At 41.6% G+C, this 25,093-nt stretch overlaps 1 protein-coding gene across 2 annotated transcripts in view; it reads left to right on the forward strand.

Moving 5' to 3' along the window:
- Positions 1-25,093, forward strand: part of LOC120918629 (acid-sensing ion channel 2) — a 735,690-nt gene that overhangs the window by 507,171 nt on the left and 203,426 nt on the right. For both annotated transcript variants that reach the window (XM_040330316.1, XM_040330315.1), the window contains exon 2: positions 24,732-24,882. In XM_040330316.1, coding sequence (XP_040186250.1) covers positions 24,732-24,882 — 151 coding nt within the window. The remainder of the gene's footprint in view (positions 1-24,731; positions 24,883-25,093) is intronic.

Below are 25,093 nucleotides of genomic sequence, written 5' to 3' on the forward strand. Positions count from 1 at the left end.
TTCACTGTCTTGCATATACTGGGAAAGTCATGTAATGTGTTTGGCTGTTGTTGGAAATGGCTTAAAAAGTTCCACTTTTCTTTGTTACAGTTTTCATAAATCAAGACTGTACAAGCATTCATTTTTTTGCAATAAATGTTATTAGAAAAACATATTGAATACAAATGAAAAATTGACAAGTTTGGATGAGGTCAATGTCATTATATATAAAAATCAACGTTCTATCTTTATGTGGTGAAATGGTGAAAACTTCTCTTGAATATATATGTATAGACAATGAGTGTTATATTTTCCTCCTATATTTAAAATAAAGGCTCCAGGCTGTATTAGAGGATATGTATATTAAAGTTCTACTCTCCAACACCACCTGGTATCAAGTGATGGGGGTATAGCTGTCTTTCCTCCCATCTATTGACCAAAATTAGATTAACAGAAAAAGAGAAGGTATGCTAGTAAATACTGAAGATATGGGCTATCTATCTTCTGCCCTATGAAATTATCTATCTCTCAGATAAGCGATACGGGTACACTCATCCATGTGGACACAAATAACCACTGATGGACGATCCCCATATATCACCATATCCACAGAAAAGCTTCTCTCTTAATCAAAACTACCTTGACACAAGGCATGTCTCACTCCACAAAAAAAGAAAAATGGAAGGGAGTGGGGGAAAGAAGGTGTCAGGGCAAAAGTTAAATCATGTGAACCTAAATGAATATATGAAATAATAAATCAGATCATCACAGAGTGGAACTGTGGATATAAATTTAAGGAATACACAGTGCCACGTCCATCATCTGCCATATATATTTATTATAAATGAATATAAAGTCAGAAGGTGCTCCCAAAATTAAATTGCCCACTCTTTTAGTGTTCAAATAGAGCTTCGTCGGAAATATATATATTTTTTAAAGTGAAGAAAATGAGCAAGCAATAGTAGCTGACTGTCGCATAGTGAAAAGAAAACCGAGGACCCAACAAACCAAGTTGCTCTTGCGGAGATAATGCTACAGAAGAGAGTAAACAATGATTAATTCTTGATACTTTGAGTGTATAATTTACTACGGTGGAAGCAAGCATTTAACACATCTGTATTAATGTATCTTAGAAATATGTATTTATATTTATGTGTCACGTCTATAACATTCAGTTTCATGCCTGTAGAGTAATTCCAGTTGTCTGAGCCACGACATCTGAAACCAGGCAAATGTGATCATCTGAACTTTAGGCAGTGCCTGTGCTACTCTGCATTATATATGTGCTTCTCCCAATTGGAAAGTATACTGTCACTTCCGTATTCTGCGTCATGAAGTAATGTTTTATTCAATTTCCTTTCTCCTTCGCTCTTAGCAAACTATAAATGCGTACACACATCTTTTTCTAACATCTATCCTCATATCGTATGTTTCCAGAACTCTGGTGCATTATCTTCTCTTTTCACTGTGATAGGGAGTGTACTTTGTAGAACAAATTCATCACTTTATCTGTAATTTAATTTCACCGTCATTTTCCCAAGGGCAGGCCATGTGCTATAAAACAGCCCTCTCTAATATATTTTGTTTAATCTATCGGTATACGACATGATAGACCAGTATAGAATCATTTTTTTCTTCTGCAGAACTGTTTTTAATTCTTCCTGAAAGAGAGCCAGAGAATGATGAGTTTATAGAGCGACCAGGAAGGGACACATTTATAAAGATCACCAACAGATGACAGATTTTGACAGCACAAATTATTTTAAAAGGACAGGGACATTTATTTACTGTGGCCGTGAGCCTGTCCTAGTTACACCAATAAGATTATTACTGTGTAGGACCCATCTTTGTCACCGCTGGGAGTTTGTCCAATGCATCCATTACCTTTCCTGAATCCTGGTGTCATACAGTATAGCATTTTATACCTGTGCTGTTTTGTGTAAGTAAATCCATTTAACACTACTGACGAGTTTGGTAAATATTCTTTAGAGATTATTATGTGAAATTGTTGCTGGATGATAGATGGTTATTACTGAAGAAAGAAACATCTTCAGAAACATCTTCAGAATGCATACCCTATCATTGCTTGTCCAATTGAACTTTCCGTTTAAATCAGCTATACGCATTTCAGGTACATCAAAGTAAAAGGTCATTATCTTTAGAAAGTAACTACAGGATGAATAGAAAAGCCTGTGCCCTCTAAACATGCTATAGAGTTGAGAATGACTCTTGCTTTTTGTGTGGAAGCAGTTTTCCCTCTGCAGAGGTCTAGCATTCCCCATGCTGAGTCAGAGCTGGAGTTCTCCAATCTACAAAGCTCATGCTCCCTACTGATTGGAAAACGTTATTTCTAACTCGTCAGGCAGTTCAACTGGCCTTTATTCTTTTAGATTGGAGAGCTTTTCCAATATACTTTTCTAGCAGAGTAGAGGTGTGCAACCTCTTTTTGTCCTGCGTGCCCACTGTAGCGGGAGTCTCTTTGAGCTCTCTTTGAGCGGAGGGCTCATGGAACCCAGCTTACCTTGGAGAGCTCTGGAAACTCCTTGTCCAGCTCCCCCGGCCCCTCGTATGTGTAAGTCAGCCGCGCCTCCTCCTCAGACTGTTCTGCGGTAGGCAGAACACTCATTTTCCCAGCAGGCCCTCTGTTCAGTGTTCCGCCTGTTATGGATGCCTTCTCATTCTCGGACGAGAGGACATCAATGATAGGCAGAACACTGAACAGAGGTCCTGCTGGGAAAATTAGTGTTCCGCCTATCACGGAACAGCCTGAGGAGGAGGCGCAGATTTTGAATCATGGATGCCCGCAGCCTGGAAGCCAAAATCTGAAAAGAAAGTAAAGTAGGGAGATCGTCTTGGCCGGCACAGTGGAGGCATGTGGTGGCATGTGATGGCACAGTGGAGGCATGTGATGGCACAGTGGAGGCATGTAATGTAATGGCACAGTGGAGGCATGTAATGTAATGGCACATTGGAGGCATGTGATGGCACAGTGGAGGCATGTAATTTAATGGCACAGTGGAGGCATGTAATGTAATGGCACAGTGAGGCGTGTAATGTAATGGCACAGTGAGATCTGAAAAACGCCTGTTTCTGTCAGCGGTTGTTCCTGTCAGCGGTTGTTCTGGCTTACCCCTTAGCTTCCAGAAAGACTAGTAGGAGGGGGGTAGTCTTATACGGCGAGTATATCCCAAAACCAACATTTTTCCTGGAAAAATAGGGGGTCGTCTTATACGCCCAATCGTCTTATACCCCCGCAGATACGATAACTCGTAGCAACGCATCGCTACACAAACAAGGGGGGATTGTCCTCTGAGTGTATATCTCGTGTGCCTTTGTTCAAATAAATGGTTATTATTCTGGTTTACTATAAAACTGGTACTGCCTAGTTATTGGGGTAACTATAGCTAGACTTGCGGGTCTCATGTTCCAGAGCTTAGGAAGCAATATACTGATGGAAGCACTCAAGCGGAGTGTGGGATGTTCCGTTAAACCCAGCTTGCCTGACTTGTTTGGTATTGTACAGGATCCTTAAAGCATTTTGATGTTTCGCCCTTCATTTCTATGTTAAACTGAATGGATTGTTTTGCAAGGTGATCGTTTAAAAATCACTTTAATTTTGGTGTCAGAGAGCAAATGTGTATTTACTTTATGCTCAACAACTGAACGGCAACTTTGTCTAGGCAAAATCAAATGTTAGCCTGGTAAGACATCTGGATACTCAAGTGTAGTTCAAATAATTCCGTACAGGCGCTAATAAATTGTACAGGATTGTAAGATAGTGTTCTTCCAATTCATTTTGTATTATTGTTGTGCCTACATGTTGTCTTGCTTTGAAATGATATTTGTTGTGCTAAATGGATTTTTGTTCAGTGTCGTTATCTTGACTTTGAAGACCTGATTTCCCCTGTTATCCTTCCAGGAATATTTGTCTCGTATTGCTGTATGAATGACTAAAAACCATGTGGGAAATGACAGTTGGCAGGTGCAGTACATTTGTAGTCCTCAAAATTCATGAGCAGTCCTCTAAATTGGACATTAGCTGAACTGGCAATGACTAGAACCATGACATACGGTACAGACTTTGGGTCCCAAGTTCAGAAAATCAGCGTGTTGTGTTTCTGGGTAACGTGTGGAGAAATAACACGTATGTGTATAAAAAATGGAGGGAAGGAGGATTCCCAGAAGAATTCTTCAAGAAGGAACCTCCTGGTAATCCTCATATCCCTCCGTTTTTTATATGCTTACTTTAATTCAAGGAATACAACCCCATGGTTGACCAATTTTTCAATCCCTGGGGTGGCGGTATGCTATGACTATAACGGGGACTATATATACTTATAACCCCCTACCCTAGCCTTGCTAATCTGGATGTAGCCTTGGTGTAATTGTTTTCATTTTTGTTAGATAACACGTTTGTGTGCCTTATTACTACCCATTCTATTTGTAATGTCACACAGCTGTTCTTGCTGACCACACAGGCCGGGTTCACACCTATGCAAATTGAATGCGCGTTTCCCCACAAAATTCGGGCTGAAATCGGACCTGAACCGGACAACCAGCACACACCGGACCCCTGATGTGAGCCACATGCGGCGGCGGTGTGAACCTGACCTTTAAAGTGCTGAAGCATGAGCTTCCCATGACATCACGAAACAACCAATCAAGCTCTCTGGATTTATTTACAGGACACTTCAGGCTGTGAAAAGTTTGCTTATATAGTAACTACAAATTTTGCTATACATTACCATGTATGAAAATGTAATAAAGTAGAAACATAAGGGGAACTGGGTTTGTGTGCTTTACCATATTCAGATGTGTATTTGAATGTGGAAACCATCAATCACGCAGATTGTTTTAATGCAGTGCACGATGTAGTCAACACAAGCAATCTCTTTTGTATGTTTACCATACTGGGTATCCTCTATCAAAGTGTCTTTTCTATTAAGTGTCTTAGACAGTCTGCATTGGTCATAACAGATGTGTATTCCTCTATTTCCTTATACTGTATTGGAAGGATTTTAGAGAGGATGTCGACAACACAGTGAGACATTCTTTCCCCAATAAACTGTACACTGTGCTTACACATACTTTACAACAGGTTTTAGAATAACATTTTAATTTCATTGTAGCCCTGACCTCCAAAGGCCTAATGGGGACCTCCACAATCAGGGAGAGTTTTTGAACTTTCCTGACTATTCAGTAATGGATGGATTTACCCTAAGGCCCCGTACACACGACCGAACATGTCCGATGAAACTGGTCCGCGGACTGGTTTCCTGGCCTAGCGGACAGGTTTCCAGCGGACAAAAGTTTCTTAGCATGCTTAGAAACTTGTCCGCTGGAAACCTGTTCGTCGGACATGTCCGCTGGTTAGTACGTCTAACCAGCGGACTGAAATCCCGCGCATGTGTAGAATTGATTCGACGCATGCGTGGAAGCATTGCACTTCCGTGTTTTAGAACGTCGGTGTCTTCTACGTCACCGCGTTCTCTGTCCGCGGGGATTTTGGTCTGATGGTGTGTACACACATCAGACCAAAAGCTCCCAGGAGACATGTCCGATGAAAACAGTCCGCAGACGGTTTTCATCGGACATGTCTCCTCGTGTGTACAGGGCCTTAAAGGACAAGTTCATGTTTCAGTAAAAACAACCTAGCACCTGTATTATCCTAAGCTGAAGTCCTCCCACCCAAGTGGATATTTGCCTTCTCTGATGAAGGTGGCCTCCAGTGTTGTTAACATCACAGCTGGCAACAGTACAGTGATACCTCGGTTCAGGAATACTTCTGTTCACAAACAACTCTGTTCACTCAAAACTCAAAAGTTCACAAAAATTGGCTTTGGTACACGAACTCTGCTTCAGTTCTCGAACATGAGCCGCGGCCATCTTCCCTGCTCTGACACGTTCATATTGAGAAGAGCAGTGCAAGATGAGAGTCTTAGGAGAACCAGTCCACTCACATAGGTGTTTCTGCCTCCTGACTACCATGAGGGTGGGCTCACTTGATTGGGAATCATGTAAAAACGGTACATATGAATTCTGCAACAGGTGATCTTTTCCTGGATGCACAGTGCTGTTTTCTGGCCCCTAGATTAGTCATTTAAATTGGGGTTAGGGGTTGTTTCAAACAAGGATTAAAGAGGAGCTATAGTTTTTTATTATATTTTTAGATGTACACATGAAAGAGGTCAGCTTGATGTAAAAGAATGTATGTAATATTAGTTTAAAATCCTTTTTTTGTACTGTACAATACATTTTATAATTTTATGTATAAACCAAAAAAAGTTCAGAACAGATTATCCTGATTTACATTGAACCCTATGGGAAAATTAAGTTTGTGAACCGAGGTACCACTGTAAGTACGGCACTGCCTTCACATTGACTTCTGATGGCCTTAAAGGATCACTAAAGACAATTTTTTTTAAAATAACAAACATGTTATACTTACCTCCACTGTGCAGTTCGTTTTGCACAGAGTGGCCCCGAACCTGGTTTTCTGGGGTCCCTCGGCGGCTGTCTCGGCTCCCCCCCCCCCCCCCGCAAGAACTCAACACCTTCATGCGAGCGAGCTCGCATGGTGTTGAGTTCTGGCAAACACGCTCCCGTGATACAGCCGGCGGCCATAGCCGCTCACTATATCACTCGGCACCGCCTCCCGGTGAGCCGCGTCATTGGATGTGATTGACAGCAGCGCAAGCCAATGGCTGCACTGCTTTCAATCAACCATTGAATGAGGCGGGAAGACGGCCGAGAAGCCTGTGCGTTCAAGGGGTTAGGTAAGTAAATGGGGCGGCTGGGGGGCCGCTAATACTTGGATGTTTTTTCACCTTAATGCAGGGGTCTCCAAACTTTCTAAACAAAGGGCCAGTTTATTGTCCTTTAGACTTTAGGAGGGTCAGATGGTGGCCAGCAGGAGTGGAAATTTTTCTGGCATTGGTGGGAGCAAACATCGCCTCATTTTATATGAGAGGGAGGAATAGTGCCCTATGGTTGGTATCATTGGGAGGAAAAGTGCCCCATTGTTAATGTCAGTGGGAGAAATGGCGAATCGCAAAAAGGGGCAAGGTCCTTAACCTGCATAATGGCTGGGTCTTAAGTGGTTAAAACTGTCAAAAAATCTAGTGTTGCGTCCTTGCAATATGGCAACCTGGAGGTGTTCCACCGTTGGCATATAAAAAGCCCTCGGAAATCGAATTTTCTGCTTGAGTGATTGTCTCGCTGCTTTTCTCAGATGTCTGTACTAAGCTAAAGTCAAACCCAGGCATCCCCTGCAATAGGAGTTTCAATTCAGTTAGATAGTCTGCCACTTCAAAGAAATATAAACACTGCAGAGTTACTGATTGTAGCAGTAACTGAAGACTAAAGCGGACTGCTTGGTAAATTCCGCCATCCCAGTCTCATCCCCTGCTTTCTCTTCCATACGGCTACATCCTTACATCTAATATATAGACAGTAGTTTGGGCTTTCAGCCGCTTCAGTGGAGGTGGAAGTTCTTGTTTTGTTCTACTTTTTAAAGTGTTTTCTTTGTTGCAGACAAGCATAGGGAATGCCCTTTTGACAAAACAGTCTTTTTTTTTTTTGTAATAAAATCGTCTCTGTTCATGGCACAGATGGCTTCCCCGCCTGTCTCAAACCTTCCTGCGAGTTAGGCATAGCTTTATATAATATGATCTTTCTGTCTGATCCTGACGTGATTGCTTCCTTGCTGTCTCTGAAGAAAAATTGTCATTTCACTTCTCGGAAAGGATTTTTTACTAGATATGGTTTTTAGTGGCCCTGACACATAGATAACGGTCCAATTTTAGATTGTGGCAGCTCAGGACCCAAGGCACGTACTGCCAGGCAGGATGTTGGATTTTATGCTGATCTATGGACAGTTCTTTTAATTCTGACGATTGGTTAAATTGAGAGAGACATTAGGCATATATATAGAATAGCCGGGGTAATATAAATTTGTTTAATAACCATCTGTACTTCATTTAGAGAAAGATACATCTGGACAATTGCAGATGAAACTGAAGAAAACCTTTCCCATTATTATCCCCTTGCTGACCGTTGCATGACTATTTACGTTGGCAGAATGGCACGGCTGCGCCATATACATACCCGTACACCCCCTTTAAATCTCTGGGTTACGGGAGATTTTCCTGTTCTGCTTTGTGACAGGACACTGATCTACTGCTCCCTGTCATCGGGAGCAGTGATCAGTGTGGTGTCATATGTAGCGCATCCCCCCCACAGTTAGAATCACTCCCTAGGACACACTTAACTAGGGCTGTGCAAATTAACTTTTAATTAATCTTTTTGATCGATCAAAATCTTTTTGATCGATTAAAATTCTTTTGATTGGTACTCACCTCTCCGCCTGCTTCTGGGCCTTCAGAGAGTTCCGTCGGAGATCGAGTAACGTCACAGATGCCCGCGGGGCTTGTCGTGTCCATCTGAAGGACTCCTTTGCCTTCATATCTGCATGCCGGCGGGACCTTACTATCTGCCACACACAAGGGCTGTTACACTTCCCTCTATCAACCTGGGATTCTACAACCATCCACTGGGAGTTGTGATAGTTCCCTTCCTGGGACATCTACATGCCGACGGACTGATGTTAACCCCTCCTCATCTGGATTCAGCAGTGGTATCGTTGTACATATTTTTATACCAGTATCATACTTAGCTACATGTTTTTATGACTGCTTTTGGTACCGTTTGGTATTACTCGCACCATTTTTACAGTTTATGTAGCTACATCGATTTTATCTCCAGTGCAATATTTATTTGGTTACCTACTTGAAGACTATAAAAGTTGTAATGCTATTCCCATTGAGCGCTGCCTTTGTGTGTTTTTTGTATCCTGCTATCCATTTTTCCAGGGGTTGGTAGCTGCACTGGGAATCAGCCTGCAAGGAGATCAGCTAAAAGTAGTTGGATCTGTATGTGCGTTTATAATTAATCGAAATTAGTCGATTAATCGATAAAAAAAAAAAAAACGATTAATCGAAGAGAAAAATTTTGATCTGTAACAGCCCTACACTTAACCCCTTCCCTGCCAGTGTCATTTACACAGTAATCAGTGCATTTTTATAGCACTGATCACTGTATAAATGACAATGGTCCCAAAATAGCGTCAAAAGTGTCCGATATAATGTCACAGTCACGATAAATATCAGACATGTGCACTGCCGAAAAATGTGTTCTTTTTGTTTTATTTTTATTTATTTTTCCTTTTTTCGAAAATTCAGGAAATTTCGAAAATTTGGAAATTCGGCATTCGAAAATTCGGGAAATTCGAAAATTTGGAAATTTGGAAATTTGAAAATTCGGAAATTTGGAAATTCGGAAATTTGACAATTTGAAAAACCAATTTTCGAATTTTCCTATTTTTGAATTTTAGATTTTCGAATTTTGCAATTTCGAATCTCAAATTTTTTAAATTTTAAAATTTCCAAATTTCCAAATTTAAGAAATTTAAAAATTTGTAAATTTGAAATTTCGGAATTCCGAAAGTTGAAAAATTCGTAAATTTCGTAATTAATAATTTGTCAAAATGACTAAACAAATTGCACATGTCTACAGATCGCCGCCATTACTAATAAAAAAAAAAAAATATTTTACCAAAAATATTTAGAAGAATATATATTGCCTAAAGTGAGGAAAATAATCGTTTTTTTTTATATATTTTTGGGGGATATTTATTATAGCAAAAAGTAAACAATATTGCATTTTTTTTTAAATTGTCGCTCTATTTTTGTATATAGCGCAAAATATATAAACCGCAGAGGTGATAAAATACCACCAAAAGAAAGCTCTATTTGTGGGGAAAAAGGGAAGCCAATTTTGTTTGGGAGCCACGTCGCACGACAGCGCAATTGTCAGTTAAAGCAATGCAGTGCCGAATTGCAAAAAATGGCCCGGTCATTGGGCAGCCATTTCTTCCGGGGCAGCAGTACAATAAAGAGAGCCACATTTCCTGTCCCCACTGGATAAACTGCAGAGAGAAGAATGGGTATCAATTTATCTTTCACAATATAAAAAAAAAAAATTGGGCTAACTTTACTGTTGTCTTATTTTTTTATTAAAAAAAGTGTATTTTTTCCAAGAAAAGTGAGCTTGTAAGACCGCTGCGCAAATACTGTGTGACAAAAAGTATTGCAATGACTGCCATTTTATTCTCTAGGGTGTCTGGAAAAAATATATGTATATAATGTTTGGGGGCTATAAGTAATTTTCTAGCAAAAAAATAAATAAAAAATTTAACTTGTAAACATTGATTCTGAAAAATAAGCCGGTCCTTAAGTGGTTAAGAAAATGCAGCACGATCTATGACTGATACCCATGCAGAGTGAGCAATCCCCTGTGTTCACAATGAATGATATATGCATCCAAGCAGGACCAATGTAACCATGTACAAATATATATATATACCTGGAATTCTTCTAGAAGGCATCTGTCAACCACTTCATGAATTCTAATATCAAGTGTCTGCTGTAAAGAAGCTGTGAAGCGGCTGCCTACCTTTTTTACCCCTGCAACACCTTTATGTGGAATAGGGAATGTATGGCACTGAATAAACCGCATTCCTCTAATGACATCGTCTTCATGAAACCACCCAGCAGTCAAGAAGTGCAGCATAGAAACCCAGTTAGTATTCAGAATGCATTATCCGTCTTTCTCAGAATGTCTGTTGTGAGAAGTGACCTTATGTATTTCTGTATATATTAATGTGAATACCTTTGACCCTGAAAATCTGTGCAACTGAAATGCAAATTAGGTCATAGATTTAATGTTTTCTTGTGTAGTTGACAGATCTGCTCTACTTTTATAAATGTTAAATTGTTTCGCCAACGTTTGTGAACAATTTCACCCATTCCAAAATAATGGGGATTACTATGGAGTAATTGCAATCTTTCATTGCCCATCAGTGTAGCCAATCGGTGCTGCATATCCGTGCCGCCTTTCGGTGCCCATCAGTGCTGCCTATCAGTGTGCATATATCAGTGTAGCCAATCAGTGCTGCATATCTGTGCCGCCTATTAATGCCCATCAGTGCTGCATATCAGTGTAGCCTATCGGTGCCCATCAGTGTGCATATCAGTGTATTCAATCGGTGCTGCATATCAGTGCCGCCTATTAGTGCTTATCAGTGCCCATGAGTGCTGCCTATCAGTGCCCAACAGGGCTGCATATCAGTGTAGCCTATCGGTGCCCATTATTGCAGCCTCATCAGTGCCCGTCAGTGAAGGAGAATACTAAATTTTATAACGGAAACACATTCCTAAATATGAAAGAAAAATTGACAAAACCGGTGTGTCCCCAACCTCTGTGATATTTAGTTTATACTTCATGAAAATATGGGCATGATTTTTCTAGAATCGTTCTTTGCACTGCTACATGAAGCTGTACTTTGTGTGCTAGAAAGGTTAGTACGGTTGTGATGATTTCATTTAGTGGTAAATATCACCACAGCACTTTGCTCGGAAAATAACAGCTCAGTAAATATTCTGAGCCAAATACAAATGGACATCTGAGAAACTTCATTTTATCATAAACCGCCCTCCTCTACAGAACACCCAGCGCAACTTCTGATTAAAATTATCGACCAGTGAAATAAAGGATCATCTGATTAATTCATCTTTTTCACTTACCCGTACATCTCACTTTCTGCTCCCATTTATTCTACTCTTTTGACTTATTAGTATTTTAATCCTTGTTCTCCATTTTCCATTGCTTTTCTTTTTTCCATTCCAGTTCTTAAGAAATATGTTTTTGAACTGAGCAATCAGTTTTATTATGTTTGTTTAAGAATTAGACAATGTAATCAATGATCACAAATCATAACCGCAGAATGTGCCAGAGTTAAGAAAAAGTTGACTTGCTTGATGTGACTTTTTTGCTGATTCTCCTTTGAGAGTACAGAGATAAATGTGTACGCCTCATTTTGTGTTTGGGCCATTTTTTTTTTTTGTACAAAAGTAGACTGCAGTGCCCTTAAATTATTTGTTTTATTCTCCTTCCTCACACATTTTTTTTTTTCATACAGAGAAGGCGGCTCTAAGTGCAGTAATAAACACTTTAATGACAAGGAAGGGTTAAAAACATTTACGAGATGAAAGTGAAAAACAGGCATATCAATGAATCCATAACGTCTAGCAGGATGCCTCTTGGGAGTAAGACAGCTGCGGGTGGAAGTTCCAGCCGACTAGTGGTGATAATTGGTAAACACTGTGGCCCAGATTCTCGTAGGAGTTACGCCGGCGTATCTCCAGATACGCCGTCGTAACTCTGAGTTTGAGGCGTCGTATCTATGCGCCTGATTCTTAGAATCAGTTACGCATAGATTTGTCTTAGATCCGACCGGCGTAAGTCTCTTACGCCGTCGTATCCAAGTTGCATATTTACGCTGGCCGCTAGGTGGCGCTTCTGTCGATTTACGCATCGAATATGGTAATGAGCTAGATACGCCGATTCTCAAAACGTACGTGCGTCCGGTGCTTTTTTTTACGTAGTTTACGTTAGGTATTTTTGGGCGTAAAGTTACCCCTGCTCTATGAGGCATAGATGAGGCGTACCAATGTTGGGTATGGACGTCGGAACAGCGTCAATTTTTTCACATTTTACGTCGTTTGTGTAAGTCGTCCGTGAATGGGGCTGGACGTAAGTTACGTTCACGTCGACTAGGCATTGAGCGGGCGCAATTTAATTTGAAAATTCGACATGATACTGAGCATGCGCGCGCATGCGCCGTTCGAAAAAAGCGTGAATTACGTGGGGTCAAGATTAATTCCCATAAAACACGCCCACCACTTCCACATTTAAATTAGGCGGGCTTACGCCGGCCCAGTTACACTACGCCGGCGTAACTTAAAGAACAAGTTCTTTGAAAATACGGGACATGCCCCTCTAAGTTACGGCGGCGTAGTGTATCTCAGATGCGCTATGCCCGCCTAAAGATAGGTGATTCTACGAGAATCTGGGCCTGTCTCTTTGATTCACCCACTCTGATGTCACTTCTAGTTGCCTGGAATCCATGCTGGTCCTGACAGCCCAGCCCTCCATCTTGGATCGGAGAGACAGTTCTTATTACTGCTGGTCGGTTGGAACTTTCACCTGCAGTCAGCTGTCTTACTCCTAAGAGGCATCTCGCTTTAATGCTATGGATTCATTGATATGCCGTTTTTCACTTCCATCTGGTAAGTGTTTTTAACCCTTTCTCGTCATTAAAGTGTTTTAATATTGCACTTGGAGGACACGTGGCCACTCATTAAAATTAGAAGAAAAGAGGTTTAACCTTAAACTACGTAGACGGTTCTTTTCTGTAAGAGCAGCAAGGATGTGGAATTCCGTTCCACAGGGGTGTTCTCAGCGAGGAGCATCGATGGTCTCAAGAAACTATTCGATAAGCACCTAACGACCACAACATACAGGGATATACAATGTTATACTGACATATAATCACACACATAGGTTGGACTTGATGGACTTGTGTCTTTTTTCAACCTCACCTACTATGTAACTATGAAGCGCCTTCTTCTCTGCTTTGTTTTTCCCATAGAGCAGTGGTCCCCAATTTTTTTGGCACTGAGGACTGGCGTTGTGGAATAAAATCGTGCCAAGGCCGGGGGGTGGGGGCTGTTATTTGGCTTTTCGATGGCAATTTGTTGGGGAAATGGCTGGTGTTAGCGCATCAATCATCATAGCACCATGGCTATATATCCCTGTATGTTGTGGTCGTTCAGGTGCTTATCTAATAGTTTTTTTTAACCATCAATGCCCCACGCCGAGACCATCGCCTGTGGAAGGGAATTACACATCCTAACCGCTCTTACAGTAAAGAACCCTCTACGTAGTTTAAGGTTAAACCTCTTTTTTCTTCTAATTTTCTGAAACTCCCTTCCACAAAAAAAGTTGTATCCCTATTGTGGGGTCACAGTACGGTATTTGTAAATTGAAATCATATCCCCTCTCAAGCGTCTCTTCTCCAGAGAGAATAAGTTCAGTGCTTGCAACCTTTCTTCATAACGAATATCCTCCAGACCCTTTTATAGCTTTGTTGCCCTTCTTTGTAATCGCTCCATTTCCAATTTATCCTTCCTGAGGACTGGTGCCCAGGACTGGACAGCATACTCCAGGTGCGGCCGGACCAGAGTCTTGAAAAGTGGGAAAATTATAATTTTATCTCTGGAGTTGATCCCCTTTTTAATGCATGCCAATATTCTGTTTGCTTTGTTAGCAGGAGCTTGGCATTGCATGCCATTGCTGAGCCTATCATCTACTAGGACCCCCAGGTCGCACCAAATGGATTCCTCCAATCGGCCGCCAGGTGGACAATAACCTGTCGGTGCATAGGCGACACAGACCATGTCATTGCATGTCCGGCGCAGATGGCGTGACGTCGACGTGTGAAGCGGGAGTATCCACCCACCTCAGGAAGGGGGAGGAGATCCCTCGCCATGCGTCGCAGCTCCTGGAAGCGATAGGAGAAAAAGCTCCCATAACAGATCTTGTGTCACACTGATCAAATTAAAGATGACTAGATAACAAGGAATGTGGAATAATAAAGTATTTTTTTAATAATGCCTTTGCCTTGTTTTTGTGTAAGTTCAACAAATGGCTTACTTTTTCTTATTGCATGTCTTGGCGGGTCACTGACTCAAAACAAGTAAACCCAAGCTTTCAACCTTCAAACTGTTTTTTTTTTTTTTTTGTCATTGACTCAATGGATTAACTACAATAAAAAGGTATAGACACTGTTTACTCTTCAGTCGGCAAAGTGAATGTTCACTGAGCGTGTTTTTATTTATTTATTTGCATGATTAAGCATATAAAGTTCCTCTTAATAACTTTATTGATTTTGCAAAGTGATCATTTACTTTGCTATTTGGACATCCTCCACTCCTTTAGTACATCAACCCAGGGCCGATCCTAGGGTCACAGGCGCCTGGGTGCAGAAATATTTCTGGCGTCCCCACATGGGCGTCGTCATTTTACTAACTCCTCCCCTTTACTAATGTTTCTATGGCAATGACTCAACCACAGAGATGCTCCCCTACAAAGTTGTCATTAACCTGGGATCCTTACATGATCTCTTAACAATAAACAAAATACAGGAAGAGAAGCAGAGTACTTTATTGGGACCTGGAGAAGGGCCTCTCTGATGGACACAGAGAGGACTTCTGTTAGAGGGTCTTTTAGATGTTCGGCGCCCTCACCTATGCAGGCACCTGGGTGCAATGCACCCTGTGCACCCTACCTAGGATCGGCCCTGCATCAACCCCATTAAGTAGAGAAGAAACGATGAGGAAGGCAGCCTGAAACTTGGGCACCTTCAAACGCCAGGCATCAATGGCTGCTCCAACATCTGCGATCGAACAGGTTCCCTATAATATTTTCAAATGAAAACGCGGAGATAAAGAACACTTATTGATTGTCAGGATGTAGACTTTCATCTACAGCAGAATGGCATTCACTCTTTTCATAGCAATTCTTATTTTAATAATAATTTTATGATTAGAGGAAACACAATTTAAATTTCTTTGTAAGTGACTGCATGATTTCTTTTACTTCTTAAAACAAATTTCCGCTGCTTTCTAACTCATTATTATACAGATTTTCTTTAAAACGAACACAATAATAAATGTTCTTGTCAGTTTTAGAGCCATTTATAGATGAGGCTTTAAGTACGTGGATATAAAAAAGATATGTTAAATTGTGACTGTCTGCGGTGTGGCTGCACTATGCTGCAGAAATCAGAGGTTGCAAGTCAATGTTGTTTCTTGCCGATATTAATGTATCTGCATTTAGGGCATATTCTTCATTACTTGTACTAATTTGCTGAGCCCTGCAGAACATTGCATTTTAAGCATGGATTAAGGGACATTTAATAGTTGCAAAAAACTCAAAACAAAATTATGTATACTGTATGTGTCAAAAAGTTTGTTGCACCTGACCATCAAATCTATGTGACTTTGTTGGTCATTTTATTTCAGAACCATAGCAATTAAATGGGAAATTTCCCTTCTTTCCTCTTGTGAGATTTTGAAGCGTGTCTGTGATAATTTGTGACTATTCAGCCAAAAGAGCATTTATGAAGTCAGGTACTGTTGTGGAACAAGGGTTGGCCTGTATAGGCCAGTCAGATTCCTCCACTAAACTCTTCAAACCATGTCTTTATTAGACATGCTTTGTGCACCTGAGAGTAATAATTTGGAAAAGTGTGCTTTTACTTTTGTCCATATAGTGTATTCTTGTGTAATTGGAACTGTGTGCTGGGCTGCATGTCCTCCAGATGTACAACTTACCAAGTGGTGGGGGAGCACGGGCACTCTTAACACTTTCCTGCTCCACCATAGATCTACCAGGGTACTTTGGATATGGGATCCTACTCGAGTTACCCCTTGGAAACTGTTGGTACACAAGCATACACTGTGAGGTTCCTGTCCTGGCATAAGCATCATCCACCAAGTAGTCTGTTCCATACCTTCTTCAGGCCTTATGGCAATGGACACCAATCAAAGCCTCACACTGTACATCCATTTTCAGAAAGCATCCCCATCTTGAGGTTAGGAGAAGGAAGAGTTCAAATGACAAGAGCCTTTTAACTGTTTACTGTATCAGTCTATTTACGTTGGAAGAAGGGATTTGGGGGGTACGGGATTATTGCAGTGCCAACAAATAGAAACCAAATAGATATCACATTTGATATGTTTGGTTTCTATTTGTTGGCACCGCAATAATCCCCCAAATCCCTTCTTCCAACTAAACCAGGGATGAGGTGCCATATCTTTATTAGGACCATCGACCACTAATTACTCAGTCTATTTACGTTCTTTAGTCATCCCAGAGGTGATGACACATTCCTTGAGATTCACTCTCTTCTCATTATTGTTCTGCAAATTGTTTGAGGAGTCTTGCATCCTAAGCAAAAGTGATTAGTCCCAAAAGTCCTCCATCTTTCCTCCCCTGCTTTCTCCCCTTCTAAGTTCCAAGCAATAGAACCTCACAGCCTATATCCTTTCTGTAACTTGGTTCTACAGACACTTTCCATGATGACCCAACAGACGCCCACCAAGACTCTTTGCTTCCTAAGGTGCGCCACACTGCCGTGGTCAGTGCTGGCAATACTTCACTATATATGGTCACATCCCACTACTATTTTAAATGCCTATAGCAGCTACTTAGAATACTACACTTCCCCCTCTGCTCTCAATGCCAACTAGAGTGATACAAGTGGCCAATCTGGGGAAATACACCGGGTACTCTTGTGCCTGTACCCTAAGCTATAAGGTCGTATCATGTGTTTGTGTTTATGCTCAAAATAACATCACCTTAGTAACCTGCCAGCCACTTATATCAGATTTTTCAATGCTAATATATACAGTGTATATATACGCGCACCCCTAATGTGGACCCGCAATTCCTATAAAAAAAAATCTGTGCGAAAAGGTCAAGCAGGTTTTTAAGTTATTGATTTTGGTCTATAATAGCAGTAAGTGCCTCTTTTGGCTGTAAAGATGGAGCTATACATGTTGGATTTAAAGATGTAGGTATATCTACTGGCTTTACAGATATAGTTACAGCTTATGTTCTGAGTATGATATTTTACATATGGTCCCTATGGGCATGTACAGTATACAACATCCATTCTCATCATGTTATAGTGCTTAGCCAGTACTCTTTACAGAATGAGTGGTTTCCCAAGATGGAACACGCATCGGTTTACCAGCAATCACATTGTTTTTCCACTGACTGAGCTGTCAGTAGGGCCACCTAGAAGACGTTAGAAATTGAGATGAAAGCAGGGACTGTTGTACATTATATCTTTCCTCAACATGCTAATAAAACATGCCAACAGAAGCCTACGTTTGAGATAGACAGAGCTTATGAAGATCAAGGCAAGATCTGTAGTTGAATCCCTTTCCATCTGTGCGTGAACAAGCTTTTCTTAGACATGCAAAAACATATGTGAAAAATACTTCTACTTTGAAATATTGTAAGATAATTAAAATCCCTTGTGATTTACAAACTGGATGACAGTGGCGTGCATGGAAATGTTTCCCTTTGCTCAAGACTTTTAATGAGCTGTCAGATTGGTCTCCCGCTGTCTTCTTCAATATACGTTCATATAAAAATTGTCCTGCTTTAAACAGATCGATTGCAGTCACTCGTGTAGCTTTGGCATAATTATTTGTGGCATTGTGCCCATCATACAAGACTGGTATTATACTGGCCAGGCAATGAGTGTGCTGCTAATTAGGGCTGAGCAGACTTTGCTTGGATGGGCATCCTTTCGATCCAAAGCCAATATTCACTTAAAGCTCTGTTCTGTTACATCAGTTAAGGGAGAAAGTCACCCTATCGATCTTTCCAAATGCAAAGTCTAACACAAAAGTTTCCCCAGTCCCGGTCCTGTGATGTAACAGGTAGGGCAGACATATTGCCTTTGCAAACAGTAATAAGGCACAGGCGTGCCAAAGGACAGACCACTGGAGAAGTCCTGTGAGGGGTCTAATTCTGTCCTTTTTCTTTTGTTGCTGATCAGCAGAGTCACTCTCTAGTGGGCCTCCTATAGTTCTATGTCAGGATACTGAATGTTTTAGACAGGTAAGAGAATAATGCTCAGAAAAAATGGGGCCTGCTGATTAAACGTCTGTTTATGTCTTATCAGAAAACCATGTTTTTACCATATGTTTAGTCCAAATTTTGGATCCTCTGGGAGATGAAGGAAAACTGACATTGATGCATCCATCTGTTGTCCCCAACGTGAAGGGATATTATCCTAACAAAGTCAAAATCAGTCTAAACACATGCTAAATATCATCAAATGACTTTCATCAACAGTGGTTGTTGGGTTTAAGAGTGCCTGTACCGGAAGCACAACTGATACCAAAGATTTTACAAATTGTGTACCAGGCAGCTGGGGTCAGGGATGTTGGGAACTTCTTGGTTCCATATGTAAAGGAGGATATCTTGACCATGACTGATACATGCCTGAGCTCTGCGTGACGGGAGGACCTGTGGAACCCAGAATCCCTTGGAAAGGTTGGGAAACCCTTTTTTTTTTTAGCTCCCCATGCACCTCTTACGTCCAAGTCACCCTGTGTCATCCTGGCACAGGGTTACTGAGAAAATATATCTTCGATTACTTAAAATGGGACAGTAATATTTATCTCCCAGGATATATGTATAGACTATTCTTGGTTTGTTTGATTCTGAACGCAACATGTTAGTTGAGAGAGCTGATCACATTAGCCTCTTTACAATGTAGGAGGCGGGCCGACTCCTGCTGGAGCAACTGCTATTGTGTGAAGGTGTCCTGTGTTTATACTTATGATAATGTATCATCTGCTGTGTGAAGCTCAGAAGGGCATGGAGTCGCATTGGCTGCTATAAGGGATTAGCTAATTAGCTCATGTTAATTTATGTTTCTGGTTACAAGTGTATTGATAAAGTATTATGAGCAGAAGGAGGTAGGAACCTCCTCTTCTACTGTATATAAGACTTGTATTCTGGTTCTAATAAACAGTCCATGTTCAGAAATCAAGCAAGTATCGTCTTGTTTGTCGCTGTCAGCGGTTGGAATATATGATATCTAGATTTGGACTAGGAGGAAGTGGTATATGACGAAAGCACTCAAGCAGAGTGTGGGACTTTCGTTACACTCTGCTTCAGGACACTCTCAGGGCTTGTGAGAATCATAAGTGACCTCTTGGCAGTGGTGTGGCTCTTCAGTTTCCATTCTTGTTACATTATACTACAAGCCAAGGGGACTGTGGAGATCCTCTGGAGTGTAGAGGCTGCCTGCCCATTAACCATGTCATTTACACCAACTTCAATACCTTAAGATGACAATACCAGTAAGATAACCCTTTGGGTCCAGTGCTGTCTTTTCACTTTCTTCAACTGTGACAGAATAAGAGCTATGTTTTGTTTTTTTTGTGTGGGGGGGGGGGGGGTGCAGCTGAACTATTTGCTATAATGATATTCACATTTTGCCTGGTTTCATGTTGATATTTCCAGGATTTATTAAATTGAGAAGCCACCCGAATAGACTGGGGAAGGGTTAGAATGTCTGCTAACTTTTTTGCTGTCTGTGTTCTTTTTGCGGAGAGTTCTTCTAACTTCCTTGGCAGATGTCAGAGGGAATCTCCCCAACATGTACCAAAAAGGCATTAGAACCTCTGTGTGATTTGTATTGCCTTCTGTGTACTCATTTGAGAGTTTTTGTCTTGACAAATGGTGCCCCACAGAACAAAGTGAGGTGAAACTACCTCAACGAGGATACATGCACCCTTTAACACCTGCCAGGGGCTCTAAATCCTCCACACTCTGTCCAAAACCAACAATATAAGATTTGGTTGTAGTAGTATGTTTTTAAAATACCCCCCAGGTTTTACTGATGTAGCGCCTGGTCACTTTCCAGTACCGGTGCTATGTTAAATTTAGAGGGGTCAGAGAGTTATTCAACTCTGACCATGTTGATTTGTGTAAATTTGGGCCTCTGTCTCAGCTTGGCTGTGCTGTGGGTCCATTCTGTTGTTTCTGGGGTGCTGATCTCACCCCAGGTCGGCAGGTGGCAGAAGTGGAGTCAAGGTTTGGGTGCTCTTGCCCAGCAGCCTATAAGGAGGGTTTGGCCTCGCTGTGCATGCTGGGAGAGGGTATTAATGAGGCAGACGCCATTTTCCTGGGTCTCTCCTCCTGTGGCGCCCACCTTTAGGGTAGCCACTTCACGTCGCCCTGGCGAATGGCCTTCCGGGCCGGGGTTGGGCGTGCAACGCAAGGATCCTGGCTTCGGGACCACGTATGCCCAGAGCAATTGATCTGCTGCTTGGGGACTCAGTAATCGACTGGGTCCCACCTAAGAAGGTCCTGGGTTGTCCATCCAGTTGGAGGAGCCCGTACAGTGGAGAGTCTGCCTGAGGAGTACCAAGAGAGGCTGGTGTTCCGATAGGGGCCTGACTATCCATTGGGGACCAGGGGAAAGGGGAACCAGACACTGAAAGGCTGGATGTTGGCCCCCCGTCAGTCGGTACCCTAATTCAAAACTACCTGAAGGAGATCCAGGTGGCAGGTCTGCTAAGGAGGATTATCCCCGCTGTTCATTTACCAGGAGGGTCTGTGGCTGAGACGTTTTCCTAAGGTTCTAGTGACATTATGACTGCCAGGCCAGAGAGAGAGAGGCCTGTCCAGGTGCACTGTACCCACTCAGGCTGGAGTGGTGAAATAGACATTACACGTGGGAGCAGGACTGTTTCCCTATTTCTGACATCTGGATCTCTTATTTTGATCTCTTCTAAACCTCTACTCTTCACCAAGTTTATTGTTTTTACCCGCCTGGGTAATAAAGAGCACAGAAAAAGACACATGTCGTGAACATTCCGTTACTACATCTTTCACCAATCACCCCTAGACGTCAGAGAAACACGAGGTAACATGCCGCCCAAAACAAACCAGCAGCTCCTTCGGGGGTAGTGCTACACTGATATTTAAATATTTATTTTGGACCAAGCTGGTCCAAGCAAAGTATTTAAATTGCACTAAAACCTGGAGATCTACTTTTTAGGAAAGCAATTTCCCCCATGGTTTTCCTTATTAAAGGAGTGACACTCGGAACAGGTAGGCTATGCAATATTCAACAATTTCACACTTGGAAGTGGTCTGCAGCTAAAAATCACCAGGACTGTGAGCGATCTAGTTGTCACCACACATTGGAAAGCCAGAATGCAATGTAATTTATAAGATTTGCCTCCGTCATCTCTGCTGCTCATTATCGGGCAGCTCTACTCTGTCTTCTCAGAGGTGACTTTGACTATGTTTGCAGATGATGAATCCTATGGATAGAACCATTAGCTGCACGTTTCTCTAGGTGGAAGATAAAGAAAGGAAGTGTCACTGTGGTTACATTTCCAGGTTTATTATTCTCCTCTCCCCAAATATCATCTCATTCTCTGTCAGGGCCTCTCCTAACATTTTATTGTTGGAACTATCTCTCCATTCCTTGCTGCAATAAAGAAAGCCAAGCAGATACGGTCTGCCTTATCCTATAAATCAGCCCTGTGCTGGAGTAATTTAGGAGCAAAGCCTTATCTCAAAAGGTGAGAGAGATGAGGTGAATTGGACCCAAAGGAGTTCCCATATGTCGCCTCTGTGTATTTTGTGTAAAATGTCTTCAGTAATAAAAAACCATCATATATTCGCTGCCGTCTTTGAGCAAAGAATGAAGCAGGAAATTAGTACACCCCGGCAGGAAAATCAGATTCTATTCCAGGGCTTAACACTTTTATACATGCAGCATCTGTAATGACAGAATCTCAATGAACCCTTCCATTTATATGACGCTATATACAATTTTTCTGTATACACTCTATAGAATTATATTTCTTATGACCCTGTGTGACTTTGACAGCAAAATAAAAATCTGTCTTTGTCCAGCAACCACTCACATCTTAAACTTAAACTGAATATTGTCTGTAATGTGGTCATAAATGCAAGAAGCTTTCTGAGGCTGTAGTACATTGTTGGTTGGCAGCCTTTAAATAAGTGCGTCTATAATTAAAATAAAATAAAAAGTGTACAAGTTCCCCATAGCAACAGATATGCTTTTATTTTAAAAAATGGATTTGTTTGCTGTGGATAACAGACATTTCCTTCATTGTGTTTTTTATAAGCGAGTGTCAAGGCAAGTAGGCAGCACGGTAGTGAAAATAACATGGGATCTCATAGAAAAGTCATGTTCTTGAATGAAAACCTCACAGTTCCACTTTAGAATTTGAAACCCATCAGAGAAACAACATACTGTATGCTTCACAAAGTCATAAACCTTAGTTTCTATATATCCAGTGCGGAATGACTATCTATATCTAAAGTCCCTTGTATGTCAGTTAAATGGATGTTTTACATGTAGCAGCATCCAAAGTCTGTGGCCCGGATTCAGATACATTGGAGTATCTATCGGCGGGGCATAACGTATCTCAGATACGTTGCGCCGCCGTAAATTAGGGCGCAAGTTCCGTATTCAGAAAGAACTTGCACCCTAAGTTACGGTGGCGTAACGTATGTGGTCCTGCGTAAGCCCGCCTAATTCAAATGTGGATGATGTGGGCGTGTTTTATCTAAATCCACTGTGACCCCACGTATTTGACGTATTTTACGAACGGCGCATGCTCCATTCGTGAAAGAATCCCAGTGCGCATGCTCAAAATTCCGCCGCAAAGCGTCAATGCTTTAGACGTGAACGTAACTTACTTACAGCCCTATTCGCGAACGACTTGCGCAAACGACGTAAAATTTTCAAAATTCGACGCGGGAACGACGTCCATACTTAACATAGGATACCCCTCATATAGCATAAAAGCCTAATGTAAACGATGTAAAAAAATGCGCCGGGCAGACGTACGTTTGTGAATCGGCGTATCTACATCATCTACATCATCTACATCATCTGCATATTCCTCGCATTAATATACGGAAGCGCCACCTAGCGGCCAGCGTAAATATGCAGCCTAAGATACGACGGTGTAAAGACACTTACGCCGGTTGGATGTTAGGGAAATCTATGCGTAGCTGATTCTATGAATCAGTCGCATAGTTACGACCCCGCAACTCAGAGTTACAACGGCGTATCCGGAGATACGCTGTCGTAACTCGTTTCTGAATCCGGGCCTAGGATCTATGGGCCAGATTCACATACCCGCGGCGCAGCGTAACGTAAACCGTTTACGTTACACCGCCGCAAGTTTTCAGTCTAAGTGCCCGATCCACAAAGCACTTACCTGGAAATTTGCGGCGGTGTATCGTAAACACGTCCGGCGCAAGGCGGTCCAATTCAAATGGGGCGGGTACCATTTAAATTAGGCGCGCTCCCGTGCCGGACGTACTGCGCATGCTCCCGTCGCAAATTTCCCGACGTGCTTTGCGCGAAATTACGACGCGCCGACGCTTTGAGAATTGCGACGTCAACAAAGCACTTACGCCGGGAAAAAGAAAAAAATTAAAAATAATTCAAAAGCGACGCGGGAAAGACGGGCATACTTTAACATGGTGGAGTACTTTTCCACCATATTAAAGGTGCCCTATCTTTGCGAAGGGAAATCTAACACTTGCGACGACGTAACGACGGGAAAAATCTTCGTGGATCGCCGTAACTCCTAATTTGCATACCCGACGCAAACTCCCCCCAGCGGCGGCCGTGGTATTGCATCCTAAGATCCGACAGTGTAAGTCAATTACACCTGTCGGATCTTCTGGCTATCTATGCGTAACTGATTCTATGAATCAGTCGCATAGATACTCTGAGAAATACGACGGAGTATCTGAGATACTCCGTCGTATCTCCTTTGTGAATCTGGCCCTAAGTATTTAAGGATGATTTTATTATGTATGATTTTGTAAAATACATTTATATTTTTGTAAATTGACTTTGTAATTCATACCGTACCACGAAAGTCCATATTGCCTCCACAATATTCAATTGTTCTATATAATAGGACGAATGTACTTACATTTTTTCTTATCAAGTAGTGTTTTTCATAAAGTCATAAACCTAGTAGTAGTTATAAAAAAATAAATAAACAGAAAGCACAAGAACACCCAAATGCAGTGCAGTAATTGGGGGTTTAGGTGTCATTTTCTGGTGGAAAAACCGTAGGGGGTAACTTTGTTGTATGTTTCTCAACATGTCACTTATCGATATTTTACCTGTGTTTGCTTTTTGCTTTAGAATAAATTATTAAGGCCATTCCTCTCTTCTGTCTCTTCAGGTGTTCACAAGGTACGGGAAATGTTACATGTTCAATTCTGGACACGATGGTCGGCCTCCGCTCACCACTGTGAAAGGAGGGACAGGAAACGGCTTGGAAATCATGTTGGACATCCAGCAAGATGAGTATCTACCCATCTGGGGAGAGACCGGTAAGTACTTAGAACTTTCCATAACACAAGTCTTCTATGCAAAACAAAAGGTATTCACATATCTCCACATTTCTTTGCATCCAGCTGAGCATCCATAGCAGCTGTTTTATGGGACAGATACAGTCAATATTAAAGAGCTAATAACACAAATCCATGTGTGTTTTCAGGCATATGGCTGCTAAGTTATCAAGGTGCAATTAAGACAACTGAG

This window comes from Rana temporaria, chromosome 12, assembly GCF_905171775.1.
Source record: "Rana temporaria chromosome 12, aRanTem1.1, whole genome shotgun sequence".
Classification (NCBI taxonomy): Eukaryota; Metazoa; Chordata; class Amphibia; order Anura; family Ranidae; genus Rana; species Rana temporaria.